Source organism: Manis javanica, chromosome 13 (genome assembly GCF_040802235.1).
Source record: "Manis javanica isolate MJ-LG chromosome 13, MJ_LKY, whole genome shotgun sequence".
NCBI lineage: Eukaryota > Metazoa > Chordata > Mammalia > Pholidota > Manidae > Manis > Manis javanica.
Genome location: NC_133168.1, coordinates 80,534,496 through 80,551,108, shown reverse-complemented (window position 1 = coordinate 80,551,108; position 16,613 = coordinate 80,534,496). Strand labels below are relative to the sequence as shown.

The 16,613-nt window shown below is 43.4% G+C and overlaps 1 protein-coding gene across 15 annotated transcripts in view; it reads right to left on the bottom strand.

Annotated features, from left to right (window-relative positions):
* The window catches only part of FAM120B (family with sequence similarity 120 member B), an 85,372-nt gene that overhangs the window by 51,800 nt on the left and 16,959 nt on the right, over positions 1-16,613 (bottom strand). For 14 of the 15 annotated variants that reach the window (XM_073219915.1, XM_073219916.1, XM_037020883.2 and 11 more), the window contains 2 exons: positions 11,672-11,773; positions 3,548-3,720 (listed from right to left, as the gene is read on the bottom strand). In XM_073219915.1, coding sequence (XP_073076016.1) covers positions 3,548-3,720; positions 11,672-11,773 — 275 coding nt within the window. The remainder of the gene's footprint in view (positions 1-3,547; positions 3,721-11,671; positions 11,774-16,613) is intronic. The other variant, XM_073219918.1, reaches the window with a different exon arrangement.

Here is a 16,613-nt window from a genome sequence, read left to right as displayed (position 1 = left end):
GGACTAAGCACAGGCACATGCATAGTGCATTTCAACTTTGGGCAGCGGGCGAGAGGAGAGATGTAGGTGGAGGTGAGCAGGGCCCTTCTCTCATGTCCATAGCCCTGGTGCAAAGCTCTCCAGGATGCCCAGGGCTACGCTGGGCAGGGTCTGGTTACACCACAGTAAAGTAGGAAGCTCCAGAAAGCCTGGGAGGAACTATGAGCTGTGACCAAGTCTGAGTCTTTGAGCAATAGAGGTGATCACTTTTTGGAACAAATTTTCAGAGCCGGCATCTCAGGGGTTTGCAGACAGAGCACCCACAGCTAGCCTACACTGGCATGCTCAGGGCTGGAATAAATACCCACCCTCACCAGCACCAGATGAAATCTGTGTCCTCAGATCCCAGTTTAAAGGAAACCAGCATCCCCAAAGCATGAATCCCCTCCAATCCTCTATCGAATTAAAAGGTCTGACAGAAGTGTGAGAGCAAAACAAGGAGACACAGAGCCACAGGGAACGACAAAGCCAGGGGTAAGTCTCAGGTAAACCGGGGAACCGTGGAGAGGATGGGAAAGCAAAGACACAGAGCCAGGTCTCTCCTCACCACCTCCTCACACGAGGATGAGGTAGTGACTTTGCTAGCTCACCCACCAAATTTTGCTGGCCAGACAAAACCACGAAGGTACCACTTGCTAAATATTCCATAGCCGCCACAAGTATTTTGTAGCAAGTAAAGGCTTGAGGGGAAAAAATCAGGGAAACAATAATAAACACATGGATAACAATTTTGATTCTTCCTGCAGGATGAAATTGGCTGATACGCTTATTCCTGATAAAACTGACCCCCATACATCTGGAGGACTCTTCACAGGGACCCTTAGCCCGGCTGTGAGCATCAGTCTCCCCAGGGAGGGTGGGTGTCTCCGGGCAAAGCTCCCGCATCAACTCCTCCACCCCACGGAGACACCAGCGCTGCCGGGCTGCCGCCATTCTTCCCGACCTGGCATCACCTACTTTGCTTCTATTCCGAAGCAGCTGTCGCCTTGTTTAAACAATAGCTACAACTATTTCAGAGAAAAACAAAGTCCACAAATGTACAGACTCATAGCCAAGGAAAAAGTCCCATCTGCGGGGGGAGGGCCAGGCAGAGAACAGGTTTTTAAATCCATAAACCCCATCTCTTACCACCTAGACTGAGGTTGGCTGGCCTCTTCCATCAGCGACTTTTGAAGAGGCCAATTTCTTAACACCAACCTATGAAAAAATTACAATATTTCACTTGCATTTTTCAGTTGGCCAATTTCATGCTGTTACCCTCTTTGTAATTAACCCATCTAAAACGTATCAGAGGGTGCCAGACTTTAGTTAATTCCATCTTTTAAGAATTTCACATAATGTATGTTATCATTATAAAGTATTTATTCTACTATAGATTATAAAAAATATCTACACTTCTATGATATAAACTTACCCTCCAGAGAATTTTCTTACATATGCTTTTAATAAATGGTGTTAGAGTTAACTGGGAGTTTAGACTGAGTGACAGCATTTCATTTCTCTGCAGATGTTGACCATAAACAGTATATAATTTTATCTCACATTGCACATCAAAACACCTAATCTGAGCTTAACTATATGAAAGTATAATATTTTTATAAATTTATCTTTTTAGCCTTATTAATCCTGAGAGAAAAATTACTCCCATGAATAACATAGCCCCTTCTTAACTAAAGGGTGCCCCCTATAAGTTGATTTGTTTTTTTCTAGTTTTAAGATGTTCCAGTGTCAAAGTGTCCTCTGAAGTCAAACCACTGTAAGTCTTTCTCATGCTGCCGTACCCCAAAGACAGTTTTACTTATTAGTTAATTATTAGAAGAGAGAAGGCAAGACTGGAAGTTTTCCTCCTGCTGCTTATCCTGCTTCAGGCTCATATAGATATGTGAGATGTAACGCTATTCTCCTGTGATCTGTGTGTTCCTTGCTGGAAGTGCAGACTGGCCTGTGTCACAGACAAGAGCTGCACTAAGCAACGGCAAGCGGGCTCAGCATCTCTGCTGAGGGGAAGCCAGCCACAGTGCGTGTGCTCAGAGTGTTAACCCAGGCTATCGTTACTCACGCAGACAGAACTGAGAAGAAAGCACACTTACTTTCTGGATGAGAAACTCAGCTATTGGTTATCCACCACTTCCCAATTCCCACTACGGCTCAACCTCAGCCACAGTCATGTGTAGATTAATAATGGACAGAAGATATTAACCGATGATATATATGTACATTAAATAAAATCAAAAGGAATGTACTTTTATGCTTCTTTTAATCCTACCATTCCCTATTAATTTATACCGTGCTAACTAGTGCAAATAAAGAAAGGTTTTCCCCAAAATAGTAATGTAAAAACTGAAGTTTATAATGGTACAAGTGAAACCAATAATGAAGCAATAAAATCTCTAAGTTATTTAGCCAAACCACATTTTTACAAATGCAAAATGTAGGACTAGCTGTAGAACAGCAGTGCTAAGAGAACATTTAGAAAGGAAAAATCAGGGTAAGTTCCCTTGAAATATAATTCTACAATAAGAGTAAGCTTCTTAAAGACAACTGACAATTCAGAAAGTGAATTCAGGTTGGAAAAACAGAATCACTTAATTTTTGATTCCAGGCAAATGAAAGTTTGATGGTCATGCCAAAGTAGATCCAAGATCCACTGATACAGAGATCAGAGTATAACACAAGACAGCCTGAAGGGGTCAAGAGAGTTGACGAAATAGACTTGGTTGTAAAGGACTTTTTCTTGTTGTTATGACAAGAATGAGACAAAAATCATTTAAAAATAATACAGCTTGGAAAGAAGTGGGAAGAAAGGGCTGGGAATAGGAGGTCTTTAGCCCTTCTTTTACTGAGGTGTCCAAACTTATCAAGTATGTGGAAAACTATTAGAAAGGCAAACCTCATCGGCCTTTACAACGCTCAGGTGACGGGATGTGGCATGGCAGACGCCTCTTCAGGCAGGTCTGCAAAATAATCATCCCCATGTTTTCTATAATATGATTCAACTTCAACAATCCCAGGAAGCTACCTCATTCTCAGGCTGGAAAACCAAGGTAGAGTGCTCAAGAAACATGTCAGATGAACAAAGGACTAAGACTTAGGAAAGTTGAAGTGATTTACCCAGAAGTTCAGAGCTACTAAGGGATAGGTGGGCCTCCAGCCACTCAGCTGGACTGCAGGGCTGGCCTTCTCCCCGTCCATCCCAAACCCCAGGGACTGGAACAACAGCCCAGCAGTGACACAACAGGAGGTGTTCCATGGTCAGAAAGGCCTGAGAAGCTCAGGCAAAGTGAAGGCGGGTTCCTTTACACAAGATGTCTAAGCCTCTGCTACACTACATGCCTTCCGAAGCTCTAAGGCTGCAGCACAGGCTCTCACTTTGACCTCAGAGCATCTCAGAGGACTAGTGCTCATGGAAGGGATGCCGCACAAAGATGAGGCTGGGATGGCAGAACCACTGCAGCTCAGAAAGCATGGGTCAAGCACAAGGACAGCCCAAGCAAGGAGCTGAGGTTACCTGGACAAAGAGGTAGATCAGGATACAGCACAGACCCTGAAAGGGGCCCTCCACCGCCTGCAGCTCTTCTCTGGACGAAGAAAGGTCAAAGCAGGCAAGAAGCGTGTCCAAGCGTCGGTCTTGTGTTCCTGGCTCCTGGTTCAGCCACAGCAGCTTCAAACTCGGCATACCCCCTGGTCAAAAAGAGCCCATCCACCATTATTCTTGGCACTAGCAAGTCATAATAAGATTCTTGCAGAAATACAGTAGAAGTGTGAGGACACTAACATCTCCCCCTCCTGACAACCTTGGGCTTTAAAGCTTAAAGGAACTAGGAAGTCAACATTAACAAAGCCTGGTAACAAAGACCCTGAAAGGCCAGGCCAGCATACACATATTTCACTGAAAATATTTTTTTTAATGATACGATTTAGGGGAAATTAGGGCTTTTCTCCTACTTGTGTTGTATCCTATAATAAGAATGCTTTTTGAAGGATGTTTCAAAGATATTGCCTCAGGGGGTGAGATGGAATTCAGCAAAGTGCTGGACTAAAACACCCCAAATTTATCTTGTTAGCTTGCTCTCTACTGCCCTAGACCAGCGGTCTTAAACTTTAATGTGCAAAAATAATAAGCTGCAGAGATTATAGAAAATGCAATTTCCTGGGTTCTACATGCAAAAATTCTGTTGTGCTAGGTGTGGTGCAGGGGGTGGGGAGGAGGAGAGGGGGGAGCAGGGGAGTGTCTGCATTTAGTAACCTACAGACCTGGGTCTATGGGGTCCATGCTTTGGGAAGCACATCCCTAAAACTACTAAACAAACAGAAATTCCTAGAATATACTTTTTGGTGATTCACTTCTGTATTTTATACATACATATAAATTATTAAAATCAAAGAAAAGAAAAACCCTCACTCGCTCACTGAAACCCTAACAAAGGTGGCATGGTCTGAAGCAGCCTGCTCTGTCCGCTGACAGTGCTGGGCTGAGCCAGGCCCTGTGTGAGCGGCAGCTGAGACTTGCTGGACGGTCACTTGGCTGTAACACACGGTTGACCTCAAGGAGGGCTAGGATCTAAAGGTCTCACATGCTTACTAGGAAACAAACACACCGACCAGACAGCATCAGAATTAATTAACAGAAAAGGAAGCTCTTCTTTTTTCCCTCAACATTTCTGTCATTTAATATACCCAGTTTGCATTTCTCCTATCAGAAGCAAAACGACCCAGCAAAAGTCACGTGCATTATGAAATGCTGAAATGCTGAAACGGTTTGTTTTTTTTATCAGTTTTACACTTAGTTTATAGATGAAAATTGTAAAGGTCAATGAGATTTGCCTTTTTAAAGTTTTCCATGTACATGATATTTGGACACCTCAATAAAAATTTTTCATAATTTATTTTGGAAAGGAAAATAATCACTTTTCTCTTGAAGGGAAGAAAATGCTGAAAATCATAACTAGGGGGAAAAATCCAAGGCACTCCTCATCAAGACAGAGATGTTATTCCATGATAATCAAAGGGTCAGCTGCCACTGCTCAGAGACACACATCCCAGGGCTTTCTTCAGGAGTCAGGAAGCTGCAGCCCACCAGCCAAATCCAAATACAGGCTACAAACTAAGAATGGGTTTCACATTTTTAAATCATTAAAGAAAATCAAAAGAAAAATAGTATTTCAAAATATGAGAAAATTATATTAATTCCAATTTCAATGTCCCTTTATAAAGTTTTAGTAGAACACCACCACACTTATTTATTTAACATATTGTCTATGGCTCTTTGAGCACTTTAAATGCAGAGCTGAGCAGCTGCAAGAGACCAGCCTAGAATATTTACTATCTCACCTTTACAGAAAGTTTGCCAAGCCCCAATCCAAGGTAAGTGATGGATATTCCATTATCATATTTATTTCAAATGCAATAAAGCAGCTGAAAAACATTTTTTTCTGACTCTAAGTCATTCATCATAAAAAGTTTATAATGATAGAGAAGCATAAATAAAATAAAAATAATCTACCTAAAAACAATCCTACCCCTGGATATAACTGTATTTTAGAATATAGCTTTCAGTCCCTTTTTCAATGCATATAAAACATCTATGAGCACAGGTAAGAGGCCAAGCCCCCATTAGAGCATGAGATGGACAGTGGGAAGATTCTACCTCGTGTCTCACTTGCTTATGCATGAGAGTTTAATATACAAAAATTGAGATTCGTGAAATATATTCAGAGCCAAGCCACTACAGCAGCAGTGATAAAGGTGAGATTCCTGAGTAAACAAATAGTGACAGTGCTTGTGGCCCGTTATTCATTCCCAATAGGGACAAAACTGGGTGAAATGGACTTAAATATCCAGGTAAGATATTGCCAGGTAAGATACCTTCCCGAGTTTGTCCAATGAGAGAGGATTCTGGGCCTGCTGCCAGGTCCCAAGAAGCGCCACACGAAAGCGGAACGAACGGTCATTGTCTGGAAGAGCTTGTGGGTGGCCGGCATGCAAACACACTGTGATACCAGGCCATGGAGTTCTTACCAGGGGAGTACTGAAGGTCAAAGGGCAATAAGCTTAGCTGCTGAGGGTGTCTACATGGAAGGGGTGGCTGGGAACCGCTGATCTAGGCGCTGATCTGGGGATGGCAAGGAGGCAGCAGTGGGTATCTGGTAAAACCCTTCCTGCTTCCCCCTCCTGCCCAACTGTCCTAACATCCCACCAAACATACACTCAACACCTGCTTTGGGGGAAATGCCATGTGCTGGCCATCACAGCAGGTGCTGGAGAAAAGCTGTGTCCACCATCGGGAGCACCCAGGCACCCACCAGAGGTGCTCTGCTGAGGAAGAGCAGCGGCACAGGACCAGACTTGGGGGAGAGGGAGGGTCACAAGGGTTACTGGAGGGAGAGATATGAGAGCAGCAGGAATTCACCATGACGGAGAAGGGAAGGGAGACATGGGTTGCAAAGGTCTGCACCCTGAGTGATGGGAAGGCACCGAAGGGGTAGCCAGTTAGTCAAGCTTGTGCTCTGAGAGGCAACTCAGGCTGCAGAGGAGCATGGGTGGGGGGCATATGGGGCGGGAAGAAGTTGGTGGACCTGAGGGGGCCTGGGGCAGACCCAGATGGACAGGGGGAGAGATGGGGAGGGAGCACCCAGATGGTTGGCTTCTTCCCTCTTCACATTGAGGCCTCTGTGGAGGCTCCCAGGAACCAGCACTGCACCCAGAATGGCAGGTTCAGTACCTGCGAATGGCTGGGAAGATTTCTTCAGGTGTCAGCCTTCTGACGCAGCAAGGAGGCAGTGAACAAACACCTGGTAAGCAACTTCTGAAATGGGTGACTCTCCTTCTTTCCCCTGTATCTTTTATCAAACTAATAGTCTCCATATCATTTGGGAAGTTGTTAGAAATGCACATTCTTGTGCCCCACCCCAGACCTACTGAATCAGAATTTTTACAGGTGGGGAGCAGCAATCTGTTTAAATATATCCCCAAAGTAATTCTCATGCAGGCAAAGTTTGAATACCTCCCAACATTCTCCAAAAATACAGCTAAGAAATCACTTACACAGACTAAAAAAGAATAACTTACCAATAATTAAGAAATCAATCCCTGAAAAGGTCTAATAATATAATAGATTCCAGGAAAAACCATGTCTTAGAATTTAGCTCCTAAAATTCTATCAGTAATTTGTTTAGTCTGGACATATCTGTATATTAGTATAGGAGGTAAGATGTCTACAGCTTTTTCCAAAATGTGAGGGCCTTCACCTTTAATAGAAGATAAGATATTCTGACGATACTGTTGTTTTATGCCACAAGGAGTATATCACTGAAACACACCGAGACATGCTCAGGATTCCACAAAAAGGCCTTATTCATAAGGTTGCTTCCTTCCTAAGTGCAGGAGAATGTCAGCTCCTCCTGTCCACAAAGATCTACTTCTCAGCTGATAGATTTCCAGTCACCATTTTAAGCCAGGAAGGTATGAATTTCTTTAGACTAGTTCTCTTCTACTCGTAAATTCACTCTAAGCAAAGTAGTTTATAACTCTGGTGTGACAACGTGAGAGGGCTGAGCCTACCAAACACACAGGAAATTGTTAGTAATTTCAGTTTAAAAGAAACACATTTTCACCAGAACCAGAAGGTAGGTCAGCTCAAAGGAGGGCACCTAAAACTACCAGGCATGGAAGAGAGCTCTTCTCTTCACACTGCGTGGGCAGATGTGCGCACACACTCACATTTAGCTAGGATCGTGAAGACAGACTTCACCAGGAAAGGTCAAGAGTGGCCCTTACATTTCACCCAGAGCTCCATGGGCAGCCAAGATGTTTCAAAGAACCATCAGAGACCTGAACAAGCAACCTGGTCTCTAGGTCCCCAACTAGCATCACATCTAAAATGAATCAGCTTAAAAAATCTAACTATATAACCTGGTTAAGGTTTTCATGTGAATAAGACAGGAAAGCCTAAGAGCTTTCCAGGAGGGACCAAGCCCCACAGGGCTGAACAAAGAGGTGGGGAAAAAGGTCGTCTCCATAACTGACACCCATGAAGAATGTCTCCAGAAATGCCTGGAAGGACCCAGCTTCTGGGTAGGGAGTTGCTGGATGCGCCCCATTAGTAGCAAATCAAAGGTCCCGTTTGTGTTTACAGTAATAAACATAAGTGAATTAACAGATTGTTTCCTTGCATATTCCTATGGTGAGAAAAACCATACAACTATTTGGCTTGTGTCCACTCCCAGGATATAAGAGGTTAAGTCTCTGGAAATTAATTTACATGTATCTTATGTCTCAAATTTACCTGTAAAGGTTCTAATTCATACGTGTGAATTAAATGAATCTTTGTTTAGCATTCTCTGTTTCGTAGGGCATTCCTGGCCAAAAGAAAACAAAATTAAAAGGCTTGCTGACCCACATGTCAACAGAATCCTTTCTCTGGCTGGCTGAACTTCAATAGCCTCATTATAATAAGCAAAAAGATCCACTCAGACATAAATGGAGGAGAATGTAGTACCATCTCAAGGTAGTAAATTCTACACTTCCGTGGATGAGGCGTCTAACTTTGTGCTTGTAAAATGACACTGTTATATGCTTCTATCTAAGGCATTCAAAATATAGTGACTATGGCTATAAAACACTGTAAAATTCAACTACTGGCTTGTGACTCAAATGTGTATTTGTAATACATTTATTTGACAAAGCCTCCAATTATTTTTTAAAATGGAAGAAAAACCACTATTGAGGTTATAAATCCATTTGTCTTGATTCATGACGTCAGGCAGGCAGGTCCAGAGGCTGGGGGCCACAGACAGCAGTTGGTGGCTTCTATATACTGCCCACAGAAACCCCTAAGATTCCACAAGACTTTCTTCACCTGTGTGCATCAGGTGTCAAGGTGAACAGGAAAACTTCACTACAATTGTTTGGCAAATGATGGAAGCGGTCAAATACAGCATCTTCTTTTCATGAAATTATCACCTCATCTCACTTAATTTTGTAAAACAGTCCTCTAAGACAATTTGCAAGATTCTGGTGAATCAAACGTCCTATATAGCCAAGAACCAATTCTGGAACAACACTAAAAAAAATCACTCTAGACAGACAAATGGCCAATTAGATATGTGCCATCAGCATTCCAAGGTTTCTAAAATAAGGGAGTGGTTATAATGCCTAAACAGTGACACTGAGGATGGTGGGGGGAGGGGACTCATCTATACTTTGTCTAAAGAAGAATCTCCAATTCTGGGGATTAAAGAAACTACTCTCTAATTTTTATGCCCCCCACTTCTGTCACCTTTTCACTTTGTTCAAAAATACCTGTGATTTCTTTATTTTTACCATTTAAGAAAGCAAGCATTAAATCATATGCGCTGTTAAAGGAAAAAATCTTTTTTTAAGAAAGAACACTCTGGCCACTATATTGGGACACTCACTGAAAATACAACGTTTATGAGACCAACCTAAAACCATCTCAGGAGAACAAGGGAACCCCAACACAGGTCGCTAAGGTAATGCCCAAGCTAATGGCGACAGCAGAACCGTCTGACTCAGACACTGCAGCTCTCATCCTGCAGCTGGTGCATCGCAGCCAAGTGGGAGGTCCTGCAAGTCTCAGACTCTTGGGATGAGGTGAAAGAAGAGGATTGTCAGGGACTCCAGTTTCAAATCACACATGATTTGAGCAACAGAAAATACCATGGACAGGAATCTGATGGTCTGTCTTTCATTTCAGTCTAAAAACCATTTGGCATTTTTCCTCATGGTTATAGAAAAGCATTCAAATTCTAAATTCTTGTCATTCTTGAATCATTATTAATATAAGCATACACAAACAGTCATTCATATAAATCGTCTGCAACAAAAGCTCAAAATCATGTTTCCAGTTTACTCAGGTAGAGGATGGACGTGCCTTTGGATATGGCCCTCCATGCAGGCCCAGCTTCTCAAGCTACTTCTAGAATCAGGACCCTGGCATGTGGTCCATGGCTGCCACATGCATAAGCGCCATACTTCCAGCAGTGCCAAGGAGAATGTAGTGCCTCTGATAGTTTGACTTCTAGAGTTTATTAAAACATTACACGGAGTGGCCTTTAGAATTAGCTTATAATATAATGATGAAGAGACAAGTATTCTCCTTAATTATAGCATGAGGAGAATTATAATAATCCCTTTCTGTATTATTTTCGGAAAGGCACTATAAGATGGAAATTATATTACAAACATTTCTGAAAAGTTCTTTTGTCTTTTAAAAACACTGCTTGCTGTAAAAACAAATGTCAATTCATCTTCACTTTGTAATAAGTATCTTTTTAGGTTTGAATGTATCACTGACTGAGAGAATATGGAAATAGTTCCTGTAATAACTTCCTCAACTTCTCTCCTACTGCAATTCCACTTTTAAGAAAAACACTTTGCAGTGCTCAAAGCCTTATTTGGTAAATTATAGGCCTGTGTGACGGAAATGAGGTGCCATGAGAGAATTTAACAAATACAAAAATGGAGTATCAAAATTTTAGAAAAATATTTGTTCTCTAAAACAATGACAAGGGCTGCTAAAAGTACTCCTGAAGCATCCTCTTTGTGCAGAATACTGATTTCTAGTCAGATGCTTGACTTTTCAGACGCTATGAACATGTAGGAAAAAAAGACTTACTTCAACTAAGTTTTAGGTGAACTCTGCTTTTTCCTTCCTACCCACTCACTGTATGTTAAAGATGCCTCTCATGAAAAGAAAACTTATTTTGCCAGTTAGGATAATTTTCTTTTATCTCCCCTTTCTGTTCATCAAAATAAACTTTCATAAATGCAGAGAAGGTAAAGGTTGACCAAGGAAGAGTATCAAGAACCCAGTCCTATTAATTCAGTGCGTATTTGCTGTGGAACATGCTGGTGTCAGGCCCTGAGGATCTGGCAGCAGCGGCTCTGACCTCAGCATGCTCCCTTCGTGCCCAGCCCCACCCCCGGCATGGGCCTGAGCAGGGTACATACAGGGCGAGTGGCAGCTAGTGCAGCACGCAGGACCAGGGTGATCCACAGAGACACACTTGTTTTATCACGCTTTGCTGAACAGAGCTTCACAGAGACTGCTTTTTTACATATTAAAGGTCCTGGCAACCCCATCAGGAGTCCACCAGCAGCATTTTCTAACAGCATTTGCTTGCATCAGGTCTCTGTGGCACAACGTGGCTTCGAGCAGTACTTCAAACTTGCCCATCGTCACACTGGCTGTGGTGATCTGTGATCGGTGACTACAGCTTGCTGCAAGCCCAGCAGTGGGTAGATGTTTTTACCAATAAAGTATACTTAAATTAAGGTATCAACACTGTTTTTTTAGACTTTGAACAGACTATAGTATAAGTGTAAACATGACTTTTACATGCACTAGGAAACCAAAAATTCACTTGGCTCACTTTATTGTGATATTTGCTTTACTGCTGTGGTCTGGAACTGAGACCAAAGCTTCTCCAAGGTATGGGTGTAATGCTTCCCTGGGGAGTTTTAGACCTTTGTTAGATAAATACATTTCTCTTGGGCCCAGGCTGAGATGAAAATTACTGTACGTACAGATCTGGAAAAATATGTTTCCACATTGGATCCATTATTGGACTTATAAGTCCAACTGATTTACTTGAGTCAAGGCTGTCTGTACCTGGAATGTTCATCGGCAGAGGCCTGACGAGGTCCGGGTGCCTGAGAGGGTTCCCAGAGTAGACAAACCACTCCTTGACAGCAGGACAGGTGCTGGAGCCACCTGGATAAAGCAGACATAAGGCAGTTGCACATGAGTGCTGACAAGTCACCAGGCTAGCAGTGTAACAGACGCCACCCTGCTGGAGGCTGACCCAAGCTGGTAAGCATGATGAGTCTTAACCTCCACAGTTACTAAGAGTGACCTCAAACATCCAGCAGTCAGCCCCCACTCTCCAGTCTACAGGTCATCCATTCATTCCAACAAGAACAGTGGCCTCTGAGGTGAAGGAACTGGTGGGATGATCTGGGTGAGTAAACAATAATGGGCGCACAGAGCTCACCACCCAGCAGCTCCTGCAGTGTCCTTCCCCACTTCTCCTCCCACTTGCACAATGATCCTGAATACATTCAGGGAAAACTGTGCAGATATGATAGTCCTTTCTAGCCTTAAATTCACTGTTTTATTATGATTCACTCTTATTACGTGAGACAATTCAAAAAGCTGGCGGCAATACCCCAGAACAGAGGCACTGTGGAATTACTAATCACCATATGCCATTTGCGTGAACCCCATTCTTCCTCCTCGGCAAAGTGAGCAGAGGTGGGAAGAAGCCCTTCTAGCTCACAGAGCGGCCTCCTTGTGCCCCAGAGCGGCCTCCTCACCAGCACCCCTGCCCCTCGACTCGCGGGGGCCTCTTGTCCCTTGATGCACCCCTGGTCAGGCCGTCTTCAGTCTCAACTCCATCCAAGCACCTTTCCAAGTAAATGCCAGTTTTTGCTTTTAGCTTTTTTAAATGAAAATTTGATCAGGTTGCTCTCCCTAATTAAGATCCCCCAAAAGTTGCCCAAAACCCCAGAATGCAAGTGCAGAGCTTGGAGCATGGGCCACACACCTATCGCACAGCAGGGTCCTCACTTGGATCAGCCATCACCTGAAGCAGATCCCAGAGGCTGACTCGGCAGCTCTGGTCTGGGGCTCCAGAACGAGGGCTCTGACATACAGGCCATGTGCCGCTGAGCTGGAGAACCTCAGGGTCCTCGCACTCACCTTGCCTCTTTTTACCCCTACATTTGGATATGGTCTTCATGTGCTCTAGGCACTCATCTCCCCACCCCTTCTCCCAGGAGGCCCAGCACCTTTGACAGGCATTGGGTACCTCTTATTTTTCCTTCAAGTCCCATCTTAGGCATCAGTCTCTCCACTACTGTGTCAGACACCTTTCCTGTGGGCTCCCAGGTGTCCTTGGCTATATTACTGCCAATGCCACCTTATGTCCCCTATCTATCCACCCCAACTGGGAGCTCCTGGTAGCAAGAACTCTGTCTTCTTCACTGAGCCTCAGTTTTCAACATAGGGCCCAGAGCAGAGGCTCATTCATTAGCTGTAAGTTTAATGGACAAATCCAACTTGGCCTAAATTTCACACATACACATGCCAAAAAAATCAAAAAGAAAATCTGAGAATTATTCTTAAGGTTGTTTTTTTAAAAAAAAAAAAAGACACCACCATTTTCTATGTAATCCTCTTGGCCCAGGTTTCCACTAAATGAAATAATGGTCAATGAGTGAATGGTATTGTGAACCTTATTTCAGAAAGGACTGCAGTGTCTCATGCCAAAAGAAAAATCTTACTAGGCTTAGGAACTCACTGGATACAAACACTTAACTGCTGTCATTCACCTCACCTGCCAACTGCCTCTTAGGGAAACTAGTGAAACAGTCACAAAACCGTATTTTTTACTATATGTAAAGAAATGATCATCTTTCGTCTAAAACTGTTCATAACACAAAGGTTTAGAGTTGACATCTCAAAGAGGTTTGATTATAAGAAACATACAAAGAAAGTAAAGATAGTCTGACAATGGGCGCTGGTACTTTATTAAAAAACACCAAGTAGATTTTCTAATATGTCCTTTCTCGTTAAGACCTAGGGAAGTCAATTTTGAGGCAAATATTCTAATAGAAACACCAACCACAGTCAGCTTTTCAGTCCCAGTCCCGGACCTACAGCCCTGCCGCAGGCTCAGCGAGGGCAGCAGCCTGAAGACCAGCCCAAACTGACTTCTCTCTTCTCCAAAACTGATGTCAGCACTGATGTCAAATTCCCTCCTTTTTCTGTAATGTGGACCAGCGAGGGGAAGCCCATATAATTACAAAGTATTTCTTACTTAACTACAGCAGCATTTGCTTTCAGAGTGACTGCCTGACATCCCACGAGGTTTGCTGTCCACACAGTATGTCACAGAATGGGAGCGAGCTTGCTGCTTAAAATGCAGCCCAAATGGCTGTTCATGATACTAAGCCTTGACTAGGAGAACTCCCAATTTTCACAAATAAAGTCAACTAACAAGAGCATAAAAGTTAAGTCAGATCTGCTGATCAGAATTTTTACTCCTGTTTTATCAGAAATTGTAGGGGAGGATACAGGGGACAGAATGTATTAAAAGCAAGCATTGTCTCTGCGGTGGAGAGCAAGGTGCGGAGCACTGATCAGAGCTGGGAGCCCCAGACCGCGACAGGTGCGCCTGCACGCAGCTCCCCTTGTGAGCCATTGGGCAGTGGGGCAGGTATGGACAGGCCTCAGTGTGCCTTCTGCTGTCACAAAGGGGAAGGGAGTATGTACAGTGGCCACAAGACGTTACCATTTACAAAGAATATGTCAGGTAGTCTGGATAATGCCTCCATGCAAACCTAAATATTCAGACGGCAGTGTTTCCACTGTTAATCCAGTTTGTCCCACCTACAGACACAGTCACAACTCCTGCTCCTCCCACAACCCAGAGCCCCATGCAAAGTGTTACTTGAGAGCCTCTTTCAATAAAAATCTGTCAATTTTGCTGGAAAAGCCTAGAGTTTAGCCTATACTCTTGGGGTACCACAACTTTAGAGGTTCTAACCTGGTGTGCACTTTGAAATTACAGCAGAAATGTTTGCAAAATTTGGCTTGTCTGAATTAAAATGAAATAATTTTCCTAAATGCCTACATGTCAAGCAAAACAGAAGAAGAAATTGAGTTTGGCAATTTCTAAAAGAAAAGGCTGACTTTCTCATTCAAACTTCCAGTGTGCTGGCCTCCAGCACAAGAGTGAAGTAAAAACCCCGAGCAAAGTTAGGTGCTAGTTTTACTCGCTCCTTCACGCGTTAACATCTTATACAGAAACAGGAAAAACAACACAAACGTGTTTCTGCCATTCCCAAAGGACATCACATTATTCCACTTAGAAACATATTTTATATATAAGTAAGACATTTTTGAGGGGGAGCAAAATTGTCGATACACCTACACCTCCAACCTCCCTTCCATAAAAAGCTGACTACATTATGCCAACACGCAGACTGTCCAAAGTGCTGCCTCCTCTCACATGATGTGGAGGGTCTGAAGGCACATGTAGGTGTGTGTCAGGCCGGCAGAAAGGGAACGAGGAGGAGTAATGTCCATTTTAACCTCTTAGTTACTGGGATTTTCAGTAACAATCCTCCAAGCTTTAAAAAAAAATACATTTATCCTTCTGGTTCTGTAGTATTTTTATACTGCTAGTTTAATCTGTAATTATGTGTGGTCTTGGTCCTTAAAAAAATAGAAAAACACCCCAAACATTCTTTTTTGTATGCCATTTGAAGGCTGGCAGTTGGAGATAAGGAGCTGGTGGCCTGTGGTGCCCTGCAGCACCACGCTGACTGGACAGAACCACGCACCCATCGCTAGACTAAAGCCTTCTCCAACTCTGACGGGAACTCCCAGACTGTGCTGGATGAAATGAGCAGACAATGGCAAGGAAAAGGACAATTAACCTTAATGTTAAAAGGCTGCCCAAGGACAGGGAGCTTTTCTCCATCAGTATTCACTAGTGAGATGAGGTGGTAAGAGGAAAGCATAACAGATTTTGCTTTTTGTGTCTTTCTGAGTTTCTTCTGTTTTCTAAAGTTTATAGGGTTTCATAGTGATGTAATCTAAGATTATCATTAGGGAAACAAAAAAACAGTGATAGAGTTAGAATCAGAGGTAAGAATGGGTATGAAGCCAGGGATGGGATCAGGACTGAGTGATTTCAGGGTTTTCTACCCACTTTTGGCCACGACCCTACCTAGCCATCTAAGTACCACATATTCAACCCCATGAAATGCATGCAGGAGTAAGAGGCACCCTCCAACATACTCTGCTGAGTCAGAGTACACAGTCAGTCACCCAAACTGGGGCCACTGTCAGGGACTCAGAAACCTCACCTACCTATTCAGTGCCAGAGCTTTTCGGCTCAGACCTCTGTGTCTACAGCTGTGCAAGTTCACGAGCTTGGTGCTGGTGCTGAGTCTGTAACTATGGGGTTGGAGACAACCCTAATTATGAATCTCACTCTAAATGAGTGGGTGCCCACCTGCCAGCCAGAGTGGGCTTGGAGACAGCTATCCAACCAGTGGAATTTGAGAACTCTTTTAAGGGACACTTTGCAAACAGAAATACTCCTGCGCAGGTAATATTGCAAACATACAGTAAAAAAGCATACACTGACCACCTAATTCACACCAAGAAACATGCTCGATGCAGCAAAAAAAACAGTCCCTGCCAGCTCAGCTTACTAGCTCGCCCTAGTCAGGAGGGGGACATCAGACAGGCAACCACAGGAAGAAACATGCAGTACAAACCACGACATATTTAAGAATGAAAAGCTCACAGTGCTTTCAGAGGGGAACTTCTGATGAGGCAGTAGGGGAGGAGTTTGTGGGAGTTAGTTTTTAAGGGCATGAGGAATGAATAGAAGTGAGGAGAAATGAAGAGAGCCAGAAAAACTGATTTGTATTTGTTAACATGGACATAGACTTTAAAGCAATGCAAGTGATGAGATAGCCCAGGTGTAAAAAGGCTTACCCCTGCTCTGAGGGCCCCCAGCATGTGGGGATCAGCA